Here is a 25770-nt window from a genome sequence, read left to right on the forward strand (position 1 = left end):
ATGCTGAATCATAAAGCATCCATGTGTCACCATTAGGAGACAGGCTTAAAAATAACACATCATTGACTTTGAGGGGGGATCTATTTAATCCTTTGCAGATGATGCAATCTGGCAGAGCTCTCCTCAGTTGCATGACTACCTGTGAGAAGTGCTGGTTTCTCCTGCACTGCGCTTAAATGAAGAAAAGCCAAATTAATTTTCCCATTAAAAGCAGCTGTTTGACACTGAGTGAACCTGGCATCCAAAATTTCTTCAGAGACAGCTGGGCCATAGCATTTCATCCTAACCACAAAGTTAATTTTCCCTCATAGTTATACTTGTATTTATGATAATTTAAACCATTAAACAAGATGAGATGTCAAAAAGATTCAGACAAAAAACATTTTTTTACTCCTAACACATGCACAAACAGCCAGACTAGTGGTATTTTCTCTAATCTGTTCCAAAGAGCTAAGAACAAAAAATTAAGCTGAAAATGACTAGTCAGTGGCTGAATAAAGTTGTATTCCAGTAGTGTATTTCATTTTATCCATGTCTCTTGCTGTCCTCAGCCCCATAATAGGATTCACTATGCTTTCCTTGGCACTGAAGAGCAGATGGCCTTTCTGCTAGATGAAACAAATAGAGATTCTGCTATTTTAACATGATTAAAAGTTGGAGTGCTTTTCCCACCATTTAAAACAATAACAACCTTTCCATTGTAGCAGTTCAACTGAAATAAATCTTCACAGGCCCTTTGCATTCTTCCCCTGTGCAGTTCCATGGCCTCTGCCCTCTTTTTATAAAGTCCTTGTTATTGCTGTTGATGTCCTCAAGGCCACTGGGTATTGGTACATCAGAGACCTTTTCTACTGCTCCCAAACCATGCAGAGAAGCCATGCTGACAATCCAGGGTCTAGTCTATTAAAACAGGTACTTTTTTGTGCAAATTCTTCATAGGAGACTATTAGGATCATAGTAACAACAGACCTAATGTATATATTAGAAACATTAAGCTGTGCACAGGATGGATGTGCACACAGAACCCCTGGGTATGCAGCCACCCCACACACAGCACACATTCACTGCCTGTGATTAAATGAAAATATCAGCAGGTCTCACTGGATGCCAACAGCTCTGCACAAGGGCTTCATTTTGGAGATGGTTCTGCTCCCACTGCTCCATGGAGCAGTAAATGTGTAAGTGCTGTTAAATTAGACCCTGCTATTGCAAAGAATTATTTTCTTCCTGTGCTATTCACTGGTGCTGGGCACAGCAGAGGTGCAGGAGCGTGGATATGATGGTGTGTCTGTCCAGTCCCTGCTCTCTGAGTCCTTCTCATTTAACTCAGGCTGGGAGCTCATGGCCAGAGTCCCTCCCTGCTGCCCTGGCAGATGCACAGGGAGATGCAGCAGCCTGTGAGCACAGCAGGGTGAGGACCTGGGGGCTCAGAGGGCCTGGAACAGGAGACAACGGGGCATGGGATGCTCAAGGACACACTGGGGTGTACCCCAGCTCAGTGGCTTTTCTCTGCCCACAGCATGAGGCTCTCCTCTCTGTTCTTATGCCCTGCACAATGTGTCAGACACGTCCAGCTGAGCTGCCTGTGAAGTGTATGGATTTATGTCACTTCTGAGCCACAACTGCATTATTCTCACAAGTGTGTCACTGATATGCCTTATCCTTACAAAAGGGAGTTTTGAATAGATTAGAGTTGCAGCATAAGCTTGTCTCTGGCCTTATTTTCACACAAAAGCTGTTCCCTCTAATAACCCTGCACAGGTAAATGTAACTCTCAAGGTGTCTGCAGTTATACCATAGTAATATTGGAAACCAGCAGTGCCCAGGGATCAGTGTTCAGACATCAATGAGCTGGTTTCTGACCCAGAAGCCATTGAATTTAATTGAAAAAAATTTTATTTGTTTCACTGGTCTTTGCAGCAGACTGCTCCAAAGGCTAAAGCATAAGCAAAGGTCCTGCAGACCACAGCCTTCATCCCTCCACCCTTTGGTGCCAGCAAAGCTATTTCATGAAATTAAGCTGTAAGGCTGTGTCTGTGCCTTTGAAAATCCCAGACTGACCAAGATGGCATGAAAAGAATGAGGGAACTCTGAGAACTATTTGGGAAGAAAGTCAGGCAAATTAATTGTAAGGAATTTGCTATTAATTTTTGGCAGAGTATCCTCTCACTGGAATGCAAAATGATTCACCCAAAGTGACCCTTCCCCTCCCAGCAAGGGCAGCTGGGCTGAGGATGGGGTGGCTGCTCAGAACCTGCCCCTTGCCAGGCCAACCCTGCCCTCAAGAATTTGCCATTCAAGTAAGGTGTTGGGGCTCAAAAACAGTGATCAGCTCACACTGCTCATTCAACAAGCTGAGACTCATTGCCCTCTGCCTCTTTGTTTGGTAAAACATCTCAGAGTGTTTTCTGGCAAGAGCAGACACGGCCCAAAGCAACCAGCTGCACTTGCACTGACAGCTAAGCTGAGGCATTAACAGGAACAGGAACATTTCTGTTCTAGGAGATGATCTCTGTCAACCTTGCTGGTCTGAGAGCCAGCACCCATCCAACCCAACAGCTGCCTCCAACAGTGCCAGCAGCATTTGGAGGAAGACACAGGAACAAACTTGAAACTTTTCTCAGAATATTCTCCCGGTTCCTCCTACACTGCAGCTTGGGGACTTCCAAAATCATGACTGGAACTTGGTGTTTAATGGCTCTTAATGGAATGTAGAACTGTCAAGAATTTTTCAAAAAAATTTCTGAAACTTTCTGGCATCAGCAGTCTTCTGTGGCAGTGAATTTCAAGATAATTAGATGCTTTGTATTAAGCCTTTCCTCTTATTTGTTTTAAATCTGCCATCTGATAATTTTATTTGATGTTCCCAGGCTCGTGTTATGAGAAACTCAATAATCATTCCACATTCAGTCTCTTTGGGCCACTCCCAACTCTGTAACTCTATCTTTTTAATCTACATCCTTGCTTTTCCAGGGTGAAAAGTCCTGGTTTATCTAAACTCTCCTCATCCAGAAGTCATTATTTATGTTTGCTTTATTCTGGCTGGAGTTCAGCTGTTGGTGTTTTAGCAGCCTGGGCAGCAGTGAGATGGGCACAACCTGAGCTGCACTGGCTGAGTATTTAAAGTGCAGGCACAACGTGCAGGTACACAGGGGCAGGTCAGTGCTCTCCATCTCTCCCTTCACAGTCACTGAACTGATCTTTTCCTAAAGTTATTCCCAGCCTTTATTTGCAGAGCCCACCATACACACACACACACACACACACACACACACACCAGTTTTTACCCACACATCCATTACTGGCATTCATTAACACCAAACTTCCTTTGCCTTCTTGTGTCCCTTAGTGTCACAAGGTCCTTCTGCAGCTCTCAGAGTGGGCCATGCTCCCATACAAAACCATTCCTTTTTATCTCATGGTAAATCCATTTAACACATGGCACTGAGGAACAGTGTCCAAAGTTTTTTGAAAATCCAAGTGCATTGTACAAATTGAGTCACTCATACACTGATACTGATCCCTCCAAACACCTCCTAACAGATTTAGGAGGCATGATGTCCTGGGAAGAAGTTTTACCCCTCCCTACATAATTTTTATTCATATTTGTAACAGATTTTAGTTTTCACAGGAGAGGGACTGCTCACCATCAACATGTTCATAGGGCAGCCAGTGGTGTTTGGTGTTCTGGTACTCAAAGTAGGGGTCCCACTGCCGGCACTGCTCCTCTCTGAAGTCCTCAAAGTCCTTGGGACACTCCTGGGTGTTGCACAGCTGGAATTCATAACTCGGCCCCACACACGTGCGGCCTCCGTTGGCAGGACTGAGACAGGCAGAGAAACCCACGGTTAGTTTTGCTTTTATTTATGAAATAAAAGCAAATTTAATTAAGTGTCTGTTAAATCTTTTGAGGAGCCATTTGTTTACCAATCATGTCAGCAGGCAGTTGATGAAGCTAGGCCTGTATTTCTGATATGTAAAATACGTATTTCCTTTCTGTCCCGCTGTCACTATTTAGCTGTTAAAAAGCAACTTCTGCAAGAAGAGGTTTAAACTACTTGATAAAGGCAAGCAAAGCCATTTTCTTGGTGCAGCCAGGAAAGGAAAGCACAGCAGAACTCGTTCACATTCACCCCTAATGCAGCAGCAAAGGCAGAGCAGCCCAGCCCAGTGTGTGCCCCCAGGCAGATGTGCACCAGATCCCTGGCACATCTGGCAATGCAGAGCTCAGGACCTGTAGCTGGGTTTTCATCCTCTTCCAGGAAACACAGAAAACATTTTAAATAGCACGTTAGGCTTTTCCTACATGCAAATAGGCTTTACAACTAAAGCTGTGCCCACAATTATAAAGGTCGCTTCTCTGTTGCCAAAGTAATAAAGGCTGAAAAGAGAACTGGCAAATGTTTTCTTAACAGAACAATTTCCATTGGAAAATGCTGCTTCATAAAACTCAATTAAAAAAAAAAACAAATCAAGGTCAATTGCTTTATCAACAAACCAAGAAATTCAATGTTAAAAATACTGTCTTTTAAAATCATTTAATCCCAAAAATTGTTTTAGTCCTTGCTGTTAAGATCTTGACATTTTGTGATACCACACTAAGATAGCAATAATTACACATTTCCTATCATATGTATATAACAATCTTTATTAACTATACTTCCACTGTTACTGAAATTGAATCATTCTACATTATCTAGATGACCCATATGTAAGTTATTAAAGCCAGACAACTCAAAATTCCTAAAATTAACTTTGAGGAAAGTTCTGATCTCAGGAGCTTTGTTCCAACTTGGAATCAAACCAGTTTTAAAATATTTTAAGATCTTCTTGTTGAAATATTCTAAACAGAGGATTAAAGAAAACTTTTTAAAAGGTTTTTAAAAAATCCAGTCAATCACTGCTATTATTTCATACTGACATTTTAAAATGAGATATATAGGACCATAAACTTTTACTTATGCTTTACATAGTACTGTATTAGTCCTTGTAACTGCATAACCAGTTTAATGGATGGATAAAGTGAGAAATAAAGATGATTCATGACTTGCTAAGGGCCAAAAGCAGAATTTCTGACAATGTATGCTATGGGTCAGGTTTAACAAGCACCACTCAGCATCCTTTCCTGCACTGCTGCCCTGGCCATGCACTGAGGATCCCTGTGCACACCAGTGGAGCCCCCCACCATGGGCTGTCACTTACTGTGGGTTGTCACACTGCCGGGTCCTGTACTTCACCCCGGTGCCACACGTGCGGGAGCAAGAGCCAAACTTGCTCCAAGCCCCCCAGTGCCCATCCTGCTTCAGGATGTCTGGTGTGAGCCAGATGCAGTGACCTTTAAAGCAGTGCTGAAAGAGAGAATCAGATGTCAGAATGATTAGATGATCAACTTACACCAGATGAGAAGCTGTTGTACCACAGATTTTAATTTTCAGCACAAGTTCTGGATTTTTTTCACCTCTCCAGCAGAAAGTAGAGGGAGTTGCTGTCAGATTGTGCCCATGATCCCAAACTCACTCAGATTTTACAACCTTACATGTCAGTACGCACATCTGTGCAGGCAGGTTTCAAGTCTACCAAGTTTGTTAAACTGTTGTCAGTGTTACATTTCCTCATCACCTGTCTGCAGCAGGGATATCATTTAAGGGAAATGGCAGAATCCCAAATCTAACAGTAACATCCTGCCTCCACCACTGCCTGCAGCCTCTCTAAGCAGCACTGTCAGGAGCTCTGGCCACAGCACCATCCTGCCCAGCCACTCCCAAATCCACACACGTATTCCTATTATAAATGCAATGAGCAAAGTGTCAAGGAATTAAAGCAAGCTCACATTGTAGACTATTAATGCTATTAATTAAAAGCTTTTGCAGTGTCTCCCTGGAGATCTCATGGTAAACCTGACTAAAAAACCAGGAGGCATTCCTTAGGGACAGCCCTGAGCAGTCCTGCAACTGCACAGTTCATCACGCCCTACCACACTTTCTCCTTTCTTTTACCTGGTTTTTAATACAGTCATTGCACAGCAGTTGAAACACAAAATTTGCTACATTCCCCAAACTATTTTATTTCTTTAAAAGCCTTCATAACTCCAGTACTGATCATCTCTACTGTCATCTCCTGTTAAAGAAACCTGTCAATGCCTTTCCACCAATTTCTCCAGTCCCTAATCATGGAATTTTTTTCTCAGCTGAAGTCACAAAGAATTCTTCTAAAGGATCACAAGATTCTGGCCCCTTTCAGTACTATTTCTGCTTTCATAAAAGTCTACTGATGAAGTGTGGGTGCTGGAAAATATATTCCAGCAAACAAACGACTTTGCATGAGACTGTCACAGTTTGCCTGCGTTAACGGTTACTGCTGGGATGAGAGCTCTGGCTCAGGAGCACAGATGGCTGCAACAACAAGTGAAATCAGTCACTTACTTTCCTTAACATTCAAGTCAACAACAACATTTTACACAGCTTAACAAGCCCTGGAACGCAGGAATTTGGCAGGCTGCACAAGACAAGCATATGGCTAAATGCATGCTGCCAGCAAAAACAAAATCAGAAGATATATAACAGGAGAGTGTTCTTGAGCAGAGAGTGATTAGTGATCTGGAAGGCAAATCTAAAAGTGAAGGATAATCATTAAGAATGCTGAATTTCAAGTGGGAATCATTAGAATGGTGACAAGGCAGAGCTTACTGGTTCACTAATCTGCTCAGTGACTGGCTCATATTCATGCAATTTATTTTGGGGCTGATTTGGTAGGACAAGGAGTAGAAGAGAGAGTAGAAATTAGGTTTCGACTATTTTTTTCTTTCCCATGACTTCAGATATTCAAAGTCAAAACCTATTGAAATAAATGAGGTACCACAAAGCCAATTACACCAATCCTGCTCCAGAGCTGTAATGGGCAGATTTTTCTTAGATGTTTGACAGAACAAGAGATAATTCAGCAAAGCATGAAAGAAATGCAAAATGCTAATATGTCCTTTGCTTTTTTTGGTTTAGAAGCTCAGGGCTGTACCCTTCAGGGACTGTTTACTTATGGCTTTAGAGAGGTTTGTTTGATCAAACCGTTTGAGTCGTGGGGCCCTGCACTGCCAGGGGACCATTCAGTGATGTGGGGGAAGCTGGCAGTGTCTCAGCTTGTCAATAGGCTTGCAAGCAGATGTGAAGTGACAGCTCCTGATCTGTGCTTGCTCACACATCCTTTTATCAGGCTGCTGCATCTCCCAGGTGTAAGTTCCACAGCAGTGACCAAATCCATTTCAGGAGCCATTTAGCCTATGTTCATTGTGTGATGATCCAGAATCCCGTGCTTGGACTCATGGAGGAGAGGGAGAGACGTGTGATGACACTGTGCTTCCAGCAGGATGTAGGTTTGCAACAACCTCTAATAAACCCCCCTCTGACACTGAGACTGGTCCCTGAACTGGAAGGCAAACATGGAATAATGTTATTGACTTTGCTGTGTAAAGAGAAGAGCAGCACTGATTTTTAGTGCAGGAGCTGGTCAGATGCTGATTGTTGGGAAGCTGAGGCAGAGCTATTAGGAGAGAAGCATTTGTGTAAAATGAGTCATCCCCAGCTCTGCCTTTTATTTGTGGATTAAAAGAAAGGAGCCTACAGCAAACAAAATGATTCACTAATGAATCTTACTCTGTGCAGATCCGTGCAAGAAAATGCATGAGAAGGTAAAACCAGAGACAGAGCAATCTCCAGTGTAATAAAGGAAGTTAAATCCAACCCTTCCTATTGCTACTACATTAACTACATAATGAGGTGGAAAAGAGCCAATTTCAAGCACTATTCCCTTCGTAAACAGGGGGTTTCACTTAAAGAATGAAGCATATTAAAGCAATTTTCTTTTTTAAATGAGAAAAAAATGGGTAAATGCAAATCGTTTTCTTAGTTGAAGATGACTTCTTGCAGTCTCGCCTATTTTTCTGGCAAACAGGGCAGTCCAAAACAAGTGCAATTTCCAGGAGAGGGAGCTTAAATTTCTTGCAGTAAAACATTCCACTGCTGTTTTCAGCAGTTCTTTGAAACAACTGCTGTGGATGCCAAAAGAAGAGCCAGTGTGTTCCTGTGGGCTCAACACATCTGCAAGTCAATTTTCCAAGAAAAGACTTGAAGATCTTCTGTGAGTATCTGTAACTATTTTATATTGGGCAGCAATGGGCACTTCTCTGATCTCGTCACTTGATGCTCCAATATCTACCAAGGAACCCCTCATACTGCACCAAGGCTGGGGTGCTCAGTTCTCCTCACTGTCCTGGGCTCCCATCAGGAGGGCGTTACTGATTCGTTTGCATTCCCCATCACACGCAGGCTGGCCCGCTCTGCTCCATCTGTTTGAAATAATTGGTTGCAAGGGATGAACTGAAAGTTCCAACACTGAGGACTGCTCTGAGGCAGTAAAAGTTTCTTCAGTGGAGAAGCAAGTGTTCTCTGTTCCTGTGGTGACTAACACAGCACACATTCACCCATCTGTCTCCTGTCTCCAAGAGAAGCTGAGGTCAGCTTTCTCAGTGGGAAATTAACTGCATTTCTTTGAGTACACATTAGTGTTTTCAGAACCCTCTTTTCTTGGTCCATCTTTCTTCTCAAAAGTATCTATTTATTTCAATATTTAATCGTTCCCTTCCTTTCCTGACAGAATAAAAGATCATTCCAAGTTTCACTTAGATCATCTCATTAGCACAGTGCAAGCAATGAGAAGACCTGCTAGGCTTGTGCTGGATCCTTGGCACAGAAGCCAAACCTAAGAGCAACATCAGCTTGGTTGGCAGGGGCAGCAACCAGGGTCTTAACCTCTCTCCAAGAAAAGAAAAAAAAGGAGGCTCAGGTGGTGCAAACCTTGATGTTAGTCACTGCAGCAAGCAGATGGACTCAAACATGTGATCTCCCTGCGTGACTGACTCTGGGTTTCATTTCCACCCTGTGGAGAGCAGTTAGCTACTTCAGCTGACATAAATGTCTCCTCAGAAGAGTAATATTTTTAAAAAATGGAATAACAAAAACTGATGATAGATTTCTGAAGTTTGCCTGGATTCAGAAGCCTGAGGCTAATAGTAGAGCTGACAGAATTGTATACAAGTAAATAAATTATCAGCTGACAGCATATGTTTTCTTTCAATCTACAGAATGCTGGGCAGAGTTAAGCTTTGCACAGTTATGTCTTGTCTGCGTGGTTTACTACAGCAATTTATGGAGTGTCTGTGACTCCACAGTAGGACTCTGAACCTCCATGTGTTTAACTTTACTCACCAGAGTTATTTTGTGGAAGGTAATGTGACCATTGCAAGTGGCTGCATCATCAAAGTCTCACAAAACTGATAGAAACTTCCCTCTTGCTGTTGAAAACTATCTGGTTTTAAATAATCACACTGGGAGCAGTATAAATTTTTCTATTTCCTTTAGGATTCTGTCAAAATAGTAGTTTTCTGACTGGGAAGGTCCAGGAGAATATGTTATTTTTTATCTTTAAACCCAGCAAATTATTAGTTTGCTGCCAATTAACATAATAGTTGCTCAGCATCTCCACTTGCACAAGAAGGCTTATTAAGAAGTTTTCAAAATGGCAGAACCTCACTCTTTTGGCAACTTAGTTCATATGACCACAGGCACAGAAGAACTTACAAACATTTACATAAATATATATGTATTTACATAAGTATATATGTATTTATATATATATATATATATAAAATTATCTGTACACATACATACACATGTATAAACAGCATTGGAAAGACTCATCTTCCCTTTCAAAGGGTAATGTCTGGAACATGCAGGACACAGCCTGGGTGTGCAGACACATGTCCCTTCCCATGCTGCCTGCCAAAATATGGTCCAGATTTCACACTTCCCACGTGGCTGTTCTTGCCCCTTGACCATCATTTGGGAAGGAGGCAGCTGGACTGGATTCTCCTCCATGGCATCTTGCTGGATTTGGGATCAGTTTTCAGTTATGTGAACACCAGCCCTAGGTGAGAACATCCACGCACCGCCTCCCCAGCACCACTTTCATTCCTGGCATCCCATCCCCTCAGCTGCAGCAAAGCCAGGATGTTTCTCTGACACATCAGCAGAGTTGTGATTGGTTTTGAGCTTAAAATAGGCACTGGGAATTAGTGGTATGAAATCATGAAAACTGCAAGTCTCTAAAGTGGGAAACAAATGAATCTTTCTCAATCAACATCTTTAATTGCTTATGTTTCTGTACTTTTCTTTTCTGGCATGATTCCAAAGAAAATAGGAGATTATGTTTGAAATTATTTTCCATTTTTCTCAAGTGCTGATGAGGTATCCTGGGAGATGTACCTGAAAGGAACACAGCAACCGAGTCCCAGCTTTGGGCAATAAATGCATTTTACAGCCCCGTGCATTCAGGCAGGAGCCTCTGGTATTGTCCCAGTTGGTGAAGAGAGTGAACAGGGGAAGGCAAAATCAAGGGCAGAGATGAAAAGGAAAGGAACAGATGTAAAAGCATTGATCTGATGTACCTGTATTAAAAACACCAACATCTAATAAATACACTGGTCAAATGCTGAGCTCAGACACATAAAGTCAGCTATATAACCTCCAGAACTCGTACTATTTTAAAAAACCCACACCATTTAGTTCAGACTGCTGAGCTTTATCTAATAAAATGGTTTTCATTTTATATCATTTTCTCAGGTTCTTCTGGAAGGTGGCAGCAAGTTTATTTATCAAAAAACTGGGACAGCTCCCTTGAGAATAAAACAGAGTCCTATCATCTACTTCAGAATGTGCACATACTCTCTTGCATCTCTGCAGAGCTCAAAAGCCTGGCTGTCTGCACAGCTTGCTGAAGCCTTGGATCCCAAGTTCCAGTCCAAAGAAAATTTTTACAGCTGAGTTGCATAATATCCTGACAAACTGTTTATAATGGAAGCACTGACAGATCCTTAACTGTAGGGTTACAAATTCCTTTTTTCTCCTCATTTCTGTTCAAGTACTAATATGAATGAAAGGTGCAGGGGAGAGGGTGATGCAACAAAATGGAATATAACTTTTTTTTTCTGTTGGGGGTCATGAATATTTTTAATATAAAAATCAAAATAGAGAAAAGTGCATCCAAATAAATTGTCTAAAATTTTGGATTGTAATCTAGTTGTTTTTTTGTTTTTTTTTTATTTAATCAGAAACAAAGCTTTTGTAACAGGAATAATTTAAAGAAGAGAAAACCAGAAGGGAGTGATTTGAATAGAGCGTGACTTGCTGGGGAATTAATTTAACATCACTTTTCCATAAAAAAGACTTTTCAAGCCGTAACAGCAGCTGCTAATATGGTTCATTTATCGCATAAATGATGTCATACACCGGGTTGTAAAAAAACCTTTCCAAGTAGCGACATCTTCCTCTCCCCCTCAGTCACTGCATCCAAAGCCCAGGGAAGCCAGATTTTTTTTCATCAGACTTCAAAGGATTTGGAGCTCAGACCCACAGTGAGCAGAGTGTGATCTCCAGGGAGGAGAACCGGGGCTGGGAGCGGCTCCAGCGTGGTGGCTGCGTGGCCGGAGCTCTCTGAGCCTTTGCCACCCCACACATCCCTGCACTGCTCCTCGTGCCTCCCTGGGCTCTCATCAGACCTGCAAATCCACCTCCACAGACCTGCCCTTCTCTGCTCACAGCCCCTCTGTGCTGCCTTGTGGGTTCTCTCTAGCTGGCACTCAGCTCCCACATCCATCCCTTCCCTCCGGGAAGCTCCAGGGCTGTGGCTTGGATGTTTCTCCAGCTCCCACTGCTCTCTGTATGAGGGAGGCCAGGCAGCACCATGGCAACATTGCTGGTCCAAGCACAACACCCTGACCTCAAAAGAGTCAGAGGAGAGAGGAAATTTCCTCATTTTTGGCTTTGCCACAGGGACTTGTGTGGGGCAGATCCTGCCATGACCTGCCTGAGGACGGGGTTTAATGGTCCCAGAGTGGCCATGCAGAACACACCAGCCCTCACCCCATGTCCTCCCCTCACACTGCTCAGAATCACAGAATATTCTGAGTTGGATGGGACCCTCAAGGATAGGCAAGTCCAGCTCTTGAGTGAATGGCCCCTATAGGGATGAAACCCATGTGCTATTAGCACCATGCTCCAACCAGCTGAGCTAATGCTCAGTACTTCACTTGCACTCAGGAGTTTGCCCATCTTAGCAAAGATGGGTAAGGTTCTCCTCTTGCTCCTCTTGATTTTGAGGGGAACATCCCCAGCTGCACACAAACGCACATGAACACACACGGGTGTGTGGGTGCACAGCTCTCACCTTCCCTGGTGCACACATGGTCCCGTCCAGCGGAGGCCCTTTCTTGGTTTTGCAGAAATAGGGGTTCTCAGGGTGGCTGCACCACAGCTGCTTGCAGGGATCAAATGTACGGAACTGGAACACACAAAAAATCAGAGTGGTTGATGTTTGAGAGAGCTCCCACTGGAAACTGCAACAGGAGCTGCAGATGGGGGGGTTTCTTTCCTAGGTTTAAAATTCCAGCTATTGGTGCTGATCCCTGAGGAGCACCGTGATGTCTGTGGATTGAATATTTGAGCATACAGAATCATGACTCTGAGGTGAGATCCCATCTGCATGAGATGGAATAAAGTCAAACAAAAATAGTTTTACACAAGTGACCAACCAGCTTCCTCAGGCAGTGAGACTGCCTTTTCTTACAGCTTCTCCAAACGGGGCTGCTTCCTTTGGCAAACAAAGCAAAAAATCCTTGTGCACCCATGGGAAATGGAAATGAGCTGCTCAGCTCAGCTGTTGTAATCCCCTTCTTAGGGGGATGGAAATTTGAGATCAGGTCCCCAATCCAATGAATAAATCAGCATTTTACCTACAATCCAAAGGCTTCTATAGGAGAGGATGGGAAGCACCCACCACAAAACATACTAAATCATGATGTCTGGACATGCTTTTGACTATTCTGAACAAAGAAAAATAGAAAGCCTCCATCTCCCATGCTCTGGAGGATGGCTGTAAGAAAAGATTCCCTTTGGCTGGGACATTCTTCCAAGGCAGCTTCAGAGGGAATTGAATAAAGACACTACACTACAGCTCATGCTGTAAAGGTCCTCATCCATTATCTAGGGACACTGCTCGGCTCATATATTCCTGCAGATGGGAATGAAAGCAGAAATGTTACCTGTCAGCAGCTGCCAGCAGCTGAAAACATCTCTTTCCATTTAATATTTAGTTCTACTTGAGGGGCTGGAGGTGGGAGACAGAGCCCTGCTGCAGAAGACTTTATTTTCTGAGGCCAGTCCGCTGAGAATAGCAATGAACTTGCCTTGCTTTAAACTTAGACTTTGCCTCTTATTTTCCTCATACACAAGAGCCAACCGTGTCACAAGAGCCCTTACAAGTTGCTTTACTCGCTGTGATGCCCATTTTCTCTTGCAAGGTATCAAAATACATCGCACTTTCCATAAAATTGGATCATAAAAGCATGCTGCCCTGTGCTAGCACTACGAGATGTGGCAGCAAATCCATCTCCTTCACATCCGGGTGGGAGTTTTGTAGCAAAATAACCAGCTGCCAGCAAGAGGAGGCTCAATAACACAGCAAGTTTCTTTGCTTGACAACTACAGATATTTATGAAACTGCACAATAACTACTTCTGTAACCTCAGCTTAAAAAAAAAAAAAGACCAAGAGATATTTAGAATAACATATATGACAACATTCAGTTGTTAATCCTTGCTTACAGATAAGAAGGCAAAATATCTTTCCTTGTGGGCTTCACTACGCTGTCCCTTTTAAGGACATTTCAGAGACACTTAGAGCACTCCTGGATGAGAAACAGCAGCAGCTAAAGTTAAGTACTCACAGCTGTGCACATCATGTATCCCAGCCCGAAGTCAAATCGGCACTGCTCATTCATGGAGTAGTGAATCCCTGGCAGCTGTGGAAGGGAGGGCCAGTCGTGTTCGAAGGGATCATCCCGCAGACAATCGTAGGAGCTGCAACAGGCAACAATTACAGGAACAGATGGGGCTGTGAGGCTTGCACAGTGTTTGTGGTTTCGTTGCCTTTTTGTTCCAAACAAAATACAGCCTGCAATTTCTCAGATCTTGGTCCTGAAGAGTAGCTAATATCACAATTATGGGCACATTCACTTTAGCATGTCGTATCTACCTTCAATGGATTCTACACATCTTTTTTTGAAGCCCTTCCATTGTAATTTCCATTTAGCTTGCAGGTAAATTCCTATCCGTCTCCAGGCCCCTTATGTGAAAAAAATCAAAGGAAGAATCCACATGAGACCAGGAAGAAAAGAAAGTTTAATTAATTTTCCATTTGCGGAATTTCTTGCTGCCTGCAGCTGTCTCTCAAATGAGGTTTCAAAAGCAGAGGCCAGGGTAACCAGCCCAGAACTGAGCTTACAGCTTCCCTGTGTCCTCCCTGAGAAGCAGTGACTCAGTTACAGACTTCAGTTGGTTTTGTTCCCTCTCTCTGCTTCTCCTGATCACTCCCAACTCCATCCATAGTTTAAAATAAGTTTTCTTTCTGTGTGATCAATATGGAAGTTTCTCCTCTGCTCCTAAGGAGTGAGGACAGCCTGTAGAATTACATCTGACCAAGTCATGCCAGTACAAAGGACTGATGGCAGTCCCCCCAAATGGTTAACACAGTGTAAGAACTGGTTGATTCACAACACCAGCCCAGTCCACAGGATCTCTGAAATGTCTCCCAGTTATTCAACAGACATGAGGACACCATACACAAGCCTACCCTGGCAATCATTAAGATTGCCTTGAAGTTACCAATAGCTGAAAGCAGAATTTTGAGGTTAGAGTTACTTCAAAGCAAACCATCATTCTGCTTTGTTATAAGACATTTTATAAATAGTTGTATTTAAAAGAACATAAAGCAGCCCTCTAGGCCAGATGATTTTTATTTAATGGCTAAAGTTCTGGAGGATCTTGCTAATTGAAACAATCACACTTCCCTCACAATGTTTTTATTCTTTATTGCCATGCCTAAGATATCTACAATAATAAAAATACTGATGAAAAGAGTTAGTTCATGTATTTTGCTGCATTTTTTCCTGCTCATTTTCAGCTTTTTCTGGTTATGGTGGTAGCTTTCCCATATTTTTTGTAAAACTTGCACATAATAAGGGGAAGGTTTTTTCTGTAAGAAGCAAAAAAAAAAAAAGGTCATAAACAGCAGAATTTGTCAGGGAACTCTACACAGATCTAATGCCTGAAGTGTCAGGTCCAAAAAGGAAGGCAAGGGGCATGGATGAAGCTGTTTAAACAGCTTTTGCATTTAAGGTACTGAAAGAAAAATTAACAACTGAAGACCTGATTCTGGAACCATGTGTGCTCTTCAGATATCTACTAAAGTCAAGAAAAGCCCTGAGCACTTGCAGGGCAGATTTTCCTCTCTAGGCAGCACCATCTTGTCACTGACAGGTATCATAAGCAACAAATGGCAAGACAGACACGACACTGCTGGGTAGCCAAGGCAGTGCTCAGCTAGAGATTAGAGTAGGGAGGGAGGAAAGTTAGCAATGAGATTCATAACAGTGCCTTCCATCACCCCTGAGAGGACAGCAAATACACCCTCAATGTCCAGAAAACAAACAGACACAAATGAAATGCGAATAATGTAGAATGGGCTGATATTGTATTTGCAGGGTGCCCCGATGAAGGAAGCAATGATGAATCTGACTCCATGCTCTCAGAAGGCTAATTTATTACTTTATGATACTATGTTATATTAAAGAATACTATACTATACTATACTATACTATACTATACTATACTATACTATACTATGCTAAGGAATACAGAAAGGATATTTACAGAATGCTAAAAAGATAATAATGATAACTTGTGACTCTGGAGAGAGTCCCAACACAGCTTGGCCCTGATTGGCCAATGAGTGAAAACAACCCACACCAGAAACCAACGAAACAATCACCTGTGGTAAACAATCTCCAAACACATTCCAAAGGAGCAAAACACAGGAGAATCAAATGAGATAAGAATTGTTTCTCTTTTCTCTGAAGCTTCTCAGCTTCCCAGGAGAAAAATCCTGGGCGAAGGGATTTTTCAGAAAATGTGAATGTGACAGGCTGCCATCAAAGTGAAGATGAGAGGAAGAAGTGTCCCCTCACAGAGGGCAGAGGCTGTCCAGTGGTACTCACTGGGGGTAGCAGTACCCACTGGAGGTAGCAGTACTCACTGGAGGTAGCAGTACCCACTGGAGGTAGCAGTACTCACTGTAGGCAGTGGTACTCACTGGAGGCAGTGTTACTCACTGTAGGCAGTGTTACTCACTGTAGGCAGTGTTACTCACTGGAAGCAGTGTTACTCACTGTAGGCACTGTTACTCACTGTAGGCAATGTTACTCACTGGAGGCAGTGTTACTCACTGGAAGCAGTGTTACTCACTGTAGGCAGTGTTACTCACTGTAGGCAGTGTTACTCACTGGAGGCAGTGTTACTCACTGGAAGCAGTGTTACTCACTGTAGGCAGTGTTACTCACTGGAGGTAGCGGTTCAGCTCCTGCTGGCTGCAGCGGGACCAGTGGAAGCGGTGGAAGGCTGCCTGCACCAGGGGGGCCATGATGCTGCCCAGCCGGACCTCGTCCCCGCAGCGGTTCCCTTGGCCGTCGTGCTCCATTCCTAAACTGCCCCCAACAGAGACACAGAGGTGACGTCCAGGGTGGGCTCCAAGTGCTCTCCCTCCCCGTATCACCAGGGCTTGGTGCCAGCAAGGTTCTGAACTCCCACTGCCCTTGTTCACATGAGCAAAGTCATGGGGAAAAAGGGTGAGGACGGAGCTAGAGCTGGTCTGGAGTAACTCCCACATGGAAAGATTGACCCTGGAGAGTACCTTCATGTCATCAGCCTAATCCACTTTCAAAAAAAACCTAAAAATGCCTTTTGTGGGCTTTGTGCACACACACATTTGTGAATTACTACAGCTAAATGTGAATCCATTTCTGAATTACTAAGCCTGCCCACCCTCCAGGAATTGTAACAGAAACCTTCCCAGGCTCTAATCTGGAGCTATTCAGGGCTTTATATAACTTCTAAAAAAATCACACCTTAGCTTGATTCAAAGTATTTTGCAACTGCAGACAATTCTTTTGCATGGAAATAAAGAAAGGCAGCACACAGAACGCTAGTTCAGACAAGCTGCTGCTGTTGCCCAGGAGCAATCCCACATTGTTTAAATGTGAAACAGCCTGGAAAGTGGTGGATGTTTTCTAGAAAATTACCCCAAATTACAGATGGTTTAAAATTTCTTTTTTGATTTATTATTAATATACTTGCTCCTTTCCTTTGTTAGAATCTTATACTGTATTTTTAATAAGCACTATTGGACTAATGTGGGCAATATCTGTCCATAGTTAAACCAAATCAACACATTGGGGCTGAATATGACTTGAGGGACTACAAACTTTCTGCAGTCTCTTTTAAAGTCCATGCTGTGTTCTTGTCATTCCTAATTCAAAAATTCTGGAATCGAATACTATCTGAGTCTCAAATAGGTGTCTCTGTCTAACTAAGAGATATGTTTATGGTGATTTCAATAAATTTTGGCACTTCATTGTTTAAAAAAAGAGAAAGGGCCTGAAGGCTTTCACAGGAAAAACAGAATAGATGGAAACTGTTCAGAAAAAGCCTTCTGGTACCTGTTATTCTACCAAAGAGAAAATGGGAAATCAGTGGGAGTTCTCTGGAGGGAGAACAGAGAAACTAAAAAGATCTGGGAAAAGCCAAAGCTCTGACAACTGCTGCTCAGGCATTGGTTCAAATCACATCAACAGTAAAAGGATTACATTTTTTATATGAGATATATAGAACAGTTGGAACTGCAGTGCTTGGCACCTTGCTTCTATACAGTATTGTTTCCTTTATCAGCACTAACATATACAGATTATGTGCTTATTTAGTATGGATTGTTTGCAAGAATACTGTGTTCACCTGACTCAGTGAATTCATATTTCTTTATTATGGGTACTTTTTATTTCCGCCAGGAGACTACAATACATCATTCAGTCTAGTCCCACAGCAGCCCTGGAAGATATTTTGGTATTAGTTATTTTTTCCCCATTTGAAAATCCCAAAATATAAAGCTTATTTAAGATCATAAAAAAAGCTTTGTGAGAGCTGAGACTTGAAACCAGAGCTCTAAATTCTAAATATTGTTTCTTAACAAAAATTGCATCTGTTCAATGTCAGCAGCATTTGTTTGTACAAAAAACCATTTAAGGCACAACACAGATGTCCAGTTGTACTCACACATGTCCAGTTTCATGAGCCACCACAAATGCAGATGAAAAACCATCTTCATGGTTGAGAGTGCAGCTCCGGACAGGATGGCACATCCCAGTGACGGGGGCATAGCCTGTGAGAAGCACCAAGGGTTTCAGAAAATGAACAAGTACAGAAAAATCAGCGTGGTGGGAAGTTCTAGGGTGAGCTCTTTCCTTTGTTGTGACTCAAGTATAGTTGAAGTGGTCCTCCCAAGACCTCTGCCCCCAGACATTTAACAATGTTCTCCTTCATCTAGGAAACAGACGAAACCAGCCTTGAACAAATGAAAACTTCCTGGCTCACCAAGAAAATTCTTGTTACCTCTTGGACTGCCCTACAGTTGCCTTTTCTAAGTGCATAAGACAACAGTGGCAAAGAAAACGCCGTGCTGCTGTATGGAGGAGCCCAAAACCACCCCTCAGGGAGCAAAGCCCCATCCTGTGTTAACAGCAGTTCTGGCCAACTCAAAATGAATGGGAAAGGTCTGAGATTTCTCCCCTCTGGTGAAAAACCTGATCTCACAGGAGGCAGAGGTCTGAAAAATGGAAAAAGGGGACAGCGCTTGGCCCTGCTGTTCCAGTCCTCTCCATAACAACATTTTTTGCAATTTGGCTGTAACACAGCAACAGCTTTGGAACTTTTAAAACACAAAATCTATTATTTAATCTTTGGGCATTTCCAGGACTGTTTACATATGCATCCCATTTTCTTTGCTTCAGTGAGAACATAGAAATGATCCCATAGATAATCAGTAAGAAAGAATCAAATAACGAATAAAGCAGTTACAACTGAGAATGGCCCAACACGGAGCTCTTAGGGAGAGAAAACACTGAGCACAGCTCAGCAAAAGACGTACAGTTAAACTTCACGTGGTTAGCCTGGCTCGGTAATAAATGCAAATGCAAAGCAAAGCCAGGCACACACCTTGCATGCCTGACGGACCAAAATCCTGCCTGGTGAGGAAGATGGCGTGGTCGTGGTACTCGGCGTGCCCCGTGTCGGGTTTCTGCTGCAGGTAGGCCCAGCGACACACGTTCTCCAGGCTTTGGGAGGGGTTCCCAATCTCTATCAGACTCATGGACTGCAGACACACAGGGAAAAAATGACACCAAGAGTTATTTATTAGAAGCGTAGGGAATTTTTTTCCCCAACTTTTTCAGGCACTTGACTAAGCATCCCATTTCCATTAAAAGTTTGTTCTTAATTAAGACATATTTACGCTTCAGAAACAAATTTTACTGGATCAAGAAAGCAAGAAAATAGCTAAAGTTCATGGTTAGATTGTGAATTCTGCATTTAATGAGATCTAAGATGTAACAAAATTTTAAAAATAGACAAGAAATAAAAAGATGGGTATTTTAATGACAAAACTGATACTGGGTTGGGCACTCTTATTATTTCTATGCAACCCTGGCATCAGTTTACATCTCTTTATCATCTCTTTATCATCACTTCCAGTCTGGATATACAGTTCCTGATGGAGCCCCTGTCCCTTTTGGAACCACAACAGACTCAACCAGGAGAGACTGACCCAGTGTGGGGAAGATCAATGCCTAATGGCCAAGAAAAGCCTATCACAACAACTGCAGAGAGCCAGCACCCTGTCCTGTTCAACACTGCTTTAGTCATGAAATTGAGCTGTTTAGGCTGTTCCGGCAGACCTTGGCACATTCTTGGATGCTCTGTTGGTGTAAAACCAAGTGTACTTTTTCAGCTGCACTTGAACCATTACTTCCAGAAATGGACTTTCTCAGTGACTGTCTTTTAAATTGCATTTTCTTTATCCCATTACTCATCTGAAGATCGTTCAGAAGGTAGAACACAACTTCCCACTGAGGGATGCCATTCTCCATGTAAACCACAGGTTACATGGGTGGTGAACTGACACAGCACGGCTGGCTCCAGTGAGCTGATGTGTTAGGTGAGGTGCAAAGAACAGTTCTCTTGAGCAAGGAAGAGAAAGGTATTTTAAAATCCAACTATTACATTTGCCTCTTCTTTTTTTTTTTTAAGTAGTACTTTCTTAGGAGCTCCCAGCTAATTCTGCTTGATACTGTGCACTGCTAAAACTTTACAAAGCTTATTGTATGTGGGATACTCCAGAATGTATGACTAACTGACCTGTCCCAGGACTTCCAGGATTTGTAAGAACTACAGATGTGAACCCTGGCTTTTCATTTGCAAAAATTATATTACCATGACAACACTGTAATCATAACAAAACCCACTACAGTTTAGATGCTATACTGTACTGCAAGCATTTGTCATTCCAAAATACTTAATGTAGAGCAAAACTTAGCCTATGCCAAAAATAAGAGAGAAGTAATACAATTCATGTTTAAATACAGATGTATTTGACGTGTCCTCTAATTGAATGCATGATGGAGTACATAGAGTATTGACTACATGAAAAAGAAAATCCTCAAAGGGTTGTGGAGGAACAACTGGAATTGATAAAAGAAGTGTCTGCCAAACTGAGGTCTGATTTTGGCAAAACTAAGATATTACAATTCTGCAAATGTTCAGAAAAACAAATTTATAAACCAAATAGAGCACAGTTTGGACTCTGATACCACTGTGGAATGAAAAAGTTGTAATATAATCCTGTATTGGATCATACTGCTTCCAGCCATAATTCCCTTGGAAATTGAACTAATAACTGTATTTAAAATGGTGGGACAGTTGTGGTGCCTTTTTTGAATCTCTGTATATTTATAAGAACATACTTAAACAAACTTTGAGTTACTAATACAGGGCAAAATCCCAGCTCTCCAAGAAAAATCCTAATCCGTTAAAAGGGTTTGACTGTTGCTGAGGTCTTTAATAACATCCATCAGTGGTAAAACAAAAACAAACAAGCAAACAAACACAAAATTTATCTATACCACCTTCACTCTTATTTCTCTAAAACTGCACAAAAAAGATCAATTCCTTCAAGGAGCTCAATAAAAGTATCTGACTGCAAGACTCAAAAGCAAAGAATGCTGCAAAATGAAGTTGAGAGACCTCTAGTTTTCTAATATTTTCTGATGTTTGCTAATACTTCCTTATTTCATAATGACCTCCTTGTGTACATTCTATCAAATGAAAAATTGCATCATTTAAGACACAATGATCAGAAAACAATGAAAACACACGCCCTATCAACATATGCTTTGTTTAAGGGTATCCAATTATTTGCAAAGAAGTCTTGAATTTGCATGATCAGCAAAAAAGCACAGAAAATAAAATGTCAATTATTTCCTAATAACCACTGCTTTATAGCTGCCCTCTGTCATCTCTTCCCTGCCTGCTAAACCAAACCCTCGTTGGTGTTTATCACAAAAGCAAAATGTTTGTCTCTGAATGAACCAAGGGAGCAGGTTTCAGCGCTGCTCTGATTAACATCGAGTCTGCCAGGGGCCAGAGCAGTCTGGCACAGCAGAGCAGCAGCTCCCGTGGCTCAGCCCTGCCCTGGCATTGCCATGAGTCAACAACTCCCTCACTGCATTCTGAGTCCATTCCAGGAGCAAAACCACAGGCTCAGTCCAAGAGAACCTCAATGCTTACTTATCAAAACACTGATTTTAGAGTTTGTCTTCAAGCAAATGAAGTTGGACCAAGTGGTTAATGTGGAGCATGGTGGGGTTTTTGCATCCAACACAATAGGGAGAAAGAAAAAAAACCCTTTCACATAAAAGGGGAAACTGAGAACACACAAGTCCTAGAAAACATGTTTTAGCTGACCCAACTTTTTGGCAACGACACAACTTTATCATACACCTGAGCCTTACTGCTCTTTAAGCTGGGAAACAAGATATCCAGCAGGAAGTCAATTATTTTGAGTGTCTGTGCTATGAATGTAAGCAGCAAGTCTAGGTCCTGTAAGTGAGGAGGACTTCAAAGAGTGAGAGGAAAAACTCAGTCTGTCTGCTGAGTACTCCAAGTCCACTGAGCACTCAAATCATCTGGTCACTAATCCCTTGTCTTGTCTTTCCCCACTGTAATGGAGCAGCCTGAAAAGAGAAACCCACTTGATTCCTAGCAAATTTTTCACCTGAACACCCACTTTCTGCAATTTGCCAAAGACTTTCAGATCAGAAAGGCTCCATCGGTGCTAACAGCAAATATTGCATGGCTGGGGAGCCATCAGAGAGTCAAGCTCACCGTGCTGTGCAACTACACTGGCTGAGACTGAAGAACCACAAACACCATGGTCCTCTCCTCAGAGCAGGCAATGTCATGGCCAGGAAAGGGAATTAGTGTTTCCCTCCAAAGAACCTCCAAGGCTCCAGTGGTCTTTGGGTCAGAGACTTCTAAGCCAGGCATGCCTTTATACAGAATTTTATCCACTTTTCCAGCTGCCTTGTCTTTACAGATAGATGCTGCTGTCCTGAAGAAAGGAGTCTGGGAGATTGTGGGACCAGGCAGAGCTTGTTAGTAACAGGGCAGATGTCATATGTTTTACAAGGACCTTGTCCAAAAATTACTCTTGTAGAGATATCAGATAACACTTAATAATATTTTCTTTTGGAAACCAATGTGGGCTTTCATCAGAGCCCAACCCTTTATTAAATGGACAAAGCAAATAAGGAAGAGGAACAGAGATGAGCTGCGTGCTGTAATAAGGGCTGAAAGGTAAAATCCCTCTTGTCACACAGCAAACAGGGGAAACTGGGGGCCAGCAGGCTGCACATGGAGAAGAGGTGTAGGTGTTACTCTTGGCCAGCAAAGGGCTCACACTGCCAGCAACCCACAGGTCCTGCAGCTGGCTGGGAGCTCTGACCTGGCTGGGAAGGACCTCTTTCCAAGCAGGACAGCAGGCCCATGGAGAGCATTACTCAGCTGATCAGCAGGAAAACTGCCAATGGAAAGAGAAACTTTCCTTCTCACAGCAAGAAAAGCAAAAATATCTGTGAACTGCTGATGGAAACAGATGGAGATGTTGGCCAAGAAGTGGAAAGGGCTCAGCTGGGAAAACATCCCCCAGGCGAGGAGATACCACAGAGGGTGACGAGGACAGTCTGCCCTACAGAACTAGCTGAGGCCTTTTCTCTGGGAAACTCAACGTCTACTAATGCTGCACATTTCCCTTCCTTCTTTTTTGATTCTGCCTTCATTTTTTCTCCACTCCCTTCCTTCTTAGATGGAAGCAACAACAACAACCAAAAAAAAAAAAAAAAGACAACTGAGTTGCAGTTGCATTCATACAAAGAGGCAAAGCAGGGCAGTAAGAAGTGGTTGAAGGTCAGAGAGGTCTCTGAACCTTCTTATCCTTTGGGAAGTTATCACTTCTCTCATATGAACACACTGAAGAACAAGTCATTCATGAAGCTGTGGAAAGTCCTTAAAATACTTGTGGAGACTGGAGATTGTGGGGCAAGGAAGAAATAAGTATTTCTTTTTTCTTTAACAATGTCAAAGTTATCTTAGAAGAAAGCTGCAAAATTAGTCTATATTCTACCCAAGCCTTTCAAGAATGTACAAGCTGCCAGCCCATGGGAAAGACACACTGGTGTCACACACAGAATGGCAGCTCCCCTTAAACAAACGTTTTATTTATCTGATATTTGGCAGCACTGGGTACAACTTTGCAAAAGTGATGATGAGCAGGTACCTGGTGATAAGAATATAAGAAATTTAGGCTGGTCAGAAGCTTGGGACCTTTCCTAACTCATCCATTAGGTGGTGCTCCAAGAGAACCAACGGAGAAGGCTTTGCAGCTCTTCAGTAGCTCCAGGAGGAGCAGAAATATTCTTAACATGACAGGCTTCAAACTATAGCAGGAAAAGTTGGACCACAGCAGTGCACACGTTCAGGAAACAATTTAACATATGAGTTTCCCTTCCTGAATGCGTAAAGTCTCTGCAAAACACACTGTTTACATCGCTTCTACTTGGCATTTTTATTGCTCATTGGATATTGGATTAAAACTTCCATATTCTTCTTTCATCCTGAACAAGACAAGCAAAAGATAAATAAACACAGTTATTGAATGTCCATGGTAACCAAACTAACAAAAATAGCTCATTCAGCAAACTGTCATTTTGCATTCAAGGGATTTGTAAAGCTTTCTTATGGCAGCAGTTTGTAAAATTTTTCAGTATCTAATTCTGTATAAATGTAAGCAGATCAGGAGTACAAAGTACTGTTTATGCTATCAGCCAGCTCCACATTCTTCAAGGTCCCAACAAAACACACTGGGGAATTATAAACTCCAAGTGTAATATATAAATAAGGGAATTCAACAATTCTCCCAGATAAAAAACAGGAGGGGCAATATCTCTTCTCTTTATCCCCATATGAAACATGAAAACAGCGCAAAAACATGAACAGCTGCCAAAATGCTACATCATATGTAGGTCCTGGCCTTGCAACTCAGCCTGTGCAGAAATGGTTACTGGACATGGCCAAATGCTGGGGTCAACAACTCCATCTTCAGACACATCAGTAAGGTCAGGGCTTGTTGATTCCTGCTGATTCTTTCAGGTCTTCTGTATCTACCAATGTCAGTGGAAAAATAAGATACTCAACTCATTTGTGACCTAGTACAAGGAGAGGCTGGAGGAGGCTCAGGAAGATCTCAATAGATATAAAAACCTATTGGGCAGGGAATAAAGATGACTGAGACAGTCCTCTCAGTGGGATCCAGAGAAAGGAGAAGAGGCAATAGGCAAGAAAAAAAGCATTCAGGAGTGTTACTGTAGTTTTACCATGAGAGTGGCAAAACATTGGGAAGGGTTGTCCAGAGAGGTTATTGAGTCTCTGGAAATATTCAAAACCAAGCTGGACAAAGTCCTGAACAACCTGCTCCAGGTGACCTTGCTCTGAGCAGGGCAGCTGGACTAGATAAGGTCCATTCCAAGCACAGCTGTTCCATGGCCCTAATGTGCAGCTAAAAACCTCCTTGCATTGCCAGGCACAGGTGCTCTCAGCCAGAGCCTTTGCCCTTTAGTGGGAGAGGTGGAGGTGCTCATCCCTTTCCCTCCAGGCAAACATCAGGGTCAACAGCAAAATAGTAAAGACAAACACCATATTTAAAGAATAAACCTGATTTGTGCTTCCAAAGCTGCCTTATGGGAAACAGAGATCAAGAAGAACCTGACTCAGACTGAACCAGCAATTCCATCCTGGCTGAACCAGCAATTCCATCCTGGCTGAACCAAGAACATCTCCCCTGCTTGTATCAAGCTTAGACATGAAAAGGTCAGATGGCAGAGACAAAGAGAGCATCATTTATGAAAATATCAAAGGTAAAGCCTTGTCCCCAGTGAAGGCAGCAGGAGCTCTGCTAATGTCTCAGACATACAAAATTGAAAATACCTTCTCAGTTGGACAGTCCTGTCCTATGAGGTTGCAGGCATCCATCCCATAGCACCTTCTTCTTCAACTGTTACCTCAAAGGGTTTTCTTCCCTCCCCCAGCTATTTGAGAGGCTCTCTGCTGTGGCAGTCAGGTTCCTCTTTCACTCTGACCAAGTTAACACATGGTCAGAGTCCAGCCACTTGTTA

General features: G+C 42.6%; 1 protein-coding gene across 1 annotated transcript in view; it reads right to left on the reverse strand.

The window, feature by feature from the left end:
- The window catches only part of ADAMTS2 (ADAM metallopeptidase with thrombospondin type 1 motif 2), a 174540-nt gene that overhangs the window by 19228 nt on the left and 129542 nt on the right, over positions 1–25770 (reverse strand). The window contains exons 6-12 of the mRNA XM_059483824.1: positions 19205–19361; positions 18266–18371; positions 16501–16644; positions 13831–13963; positions 12274–12387; positions 5203–5348; positions 3648–3823 (exon numbers count right to left, since the gene is read on the reverse strand). Of these exons, the coding sequence (XP_059339807.1) occupies positions 3648–3823; positions 5203–5348; positions 12274–12387; positions 13831–13963; positions 16501–16644; positions 18266–18371; positions 19205–19361 (976 nt within the window). The remainder of the gene's footprint in view (positions 1–3647; positions 3824–5202; positions 5349–12273; positions 12388–13830; positions 13964–16500; positions 16645–18265; positions 18372–19204; positions 19362–25770) is intronic.

Source organism: Ammospiza nelsoni, chromosome 16, assembly GCF_027579445.1.
Source record: "Ammospiza nelsoni isolate bAmmNel1 chromosome 16, bAmmNel1.pri, whole genome shotgun sequence".
In the NCBI taxonomy this organism is placed as follows: Eukaryota; Metazoa; Chordata; class Aves; order Passeriformes; family Passerellidae; genus Ammospiza; species Ammospiza nelsoni.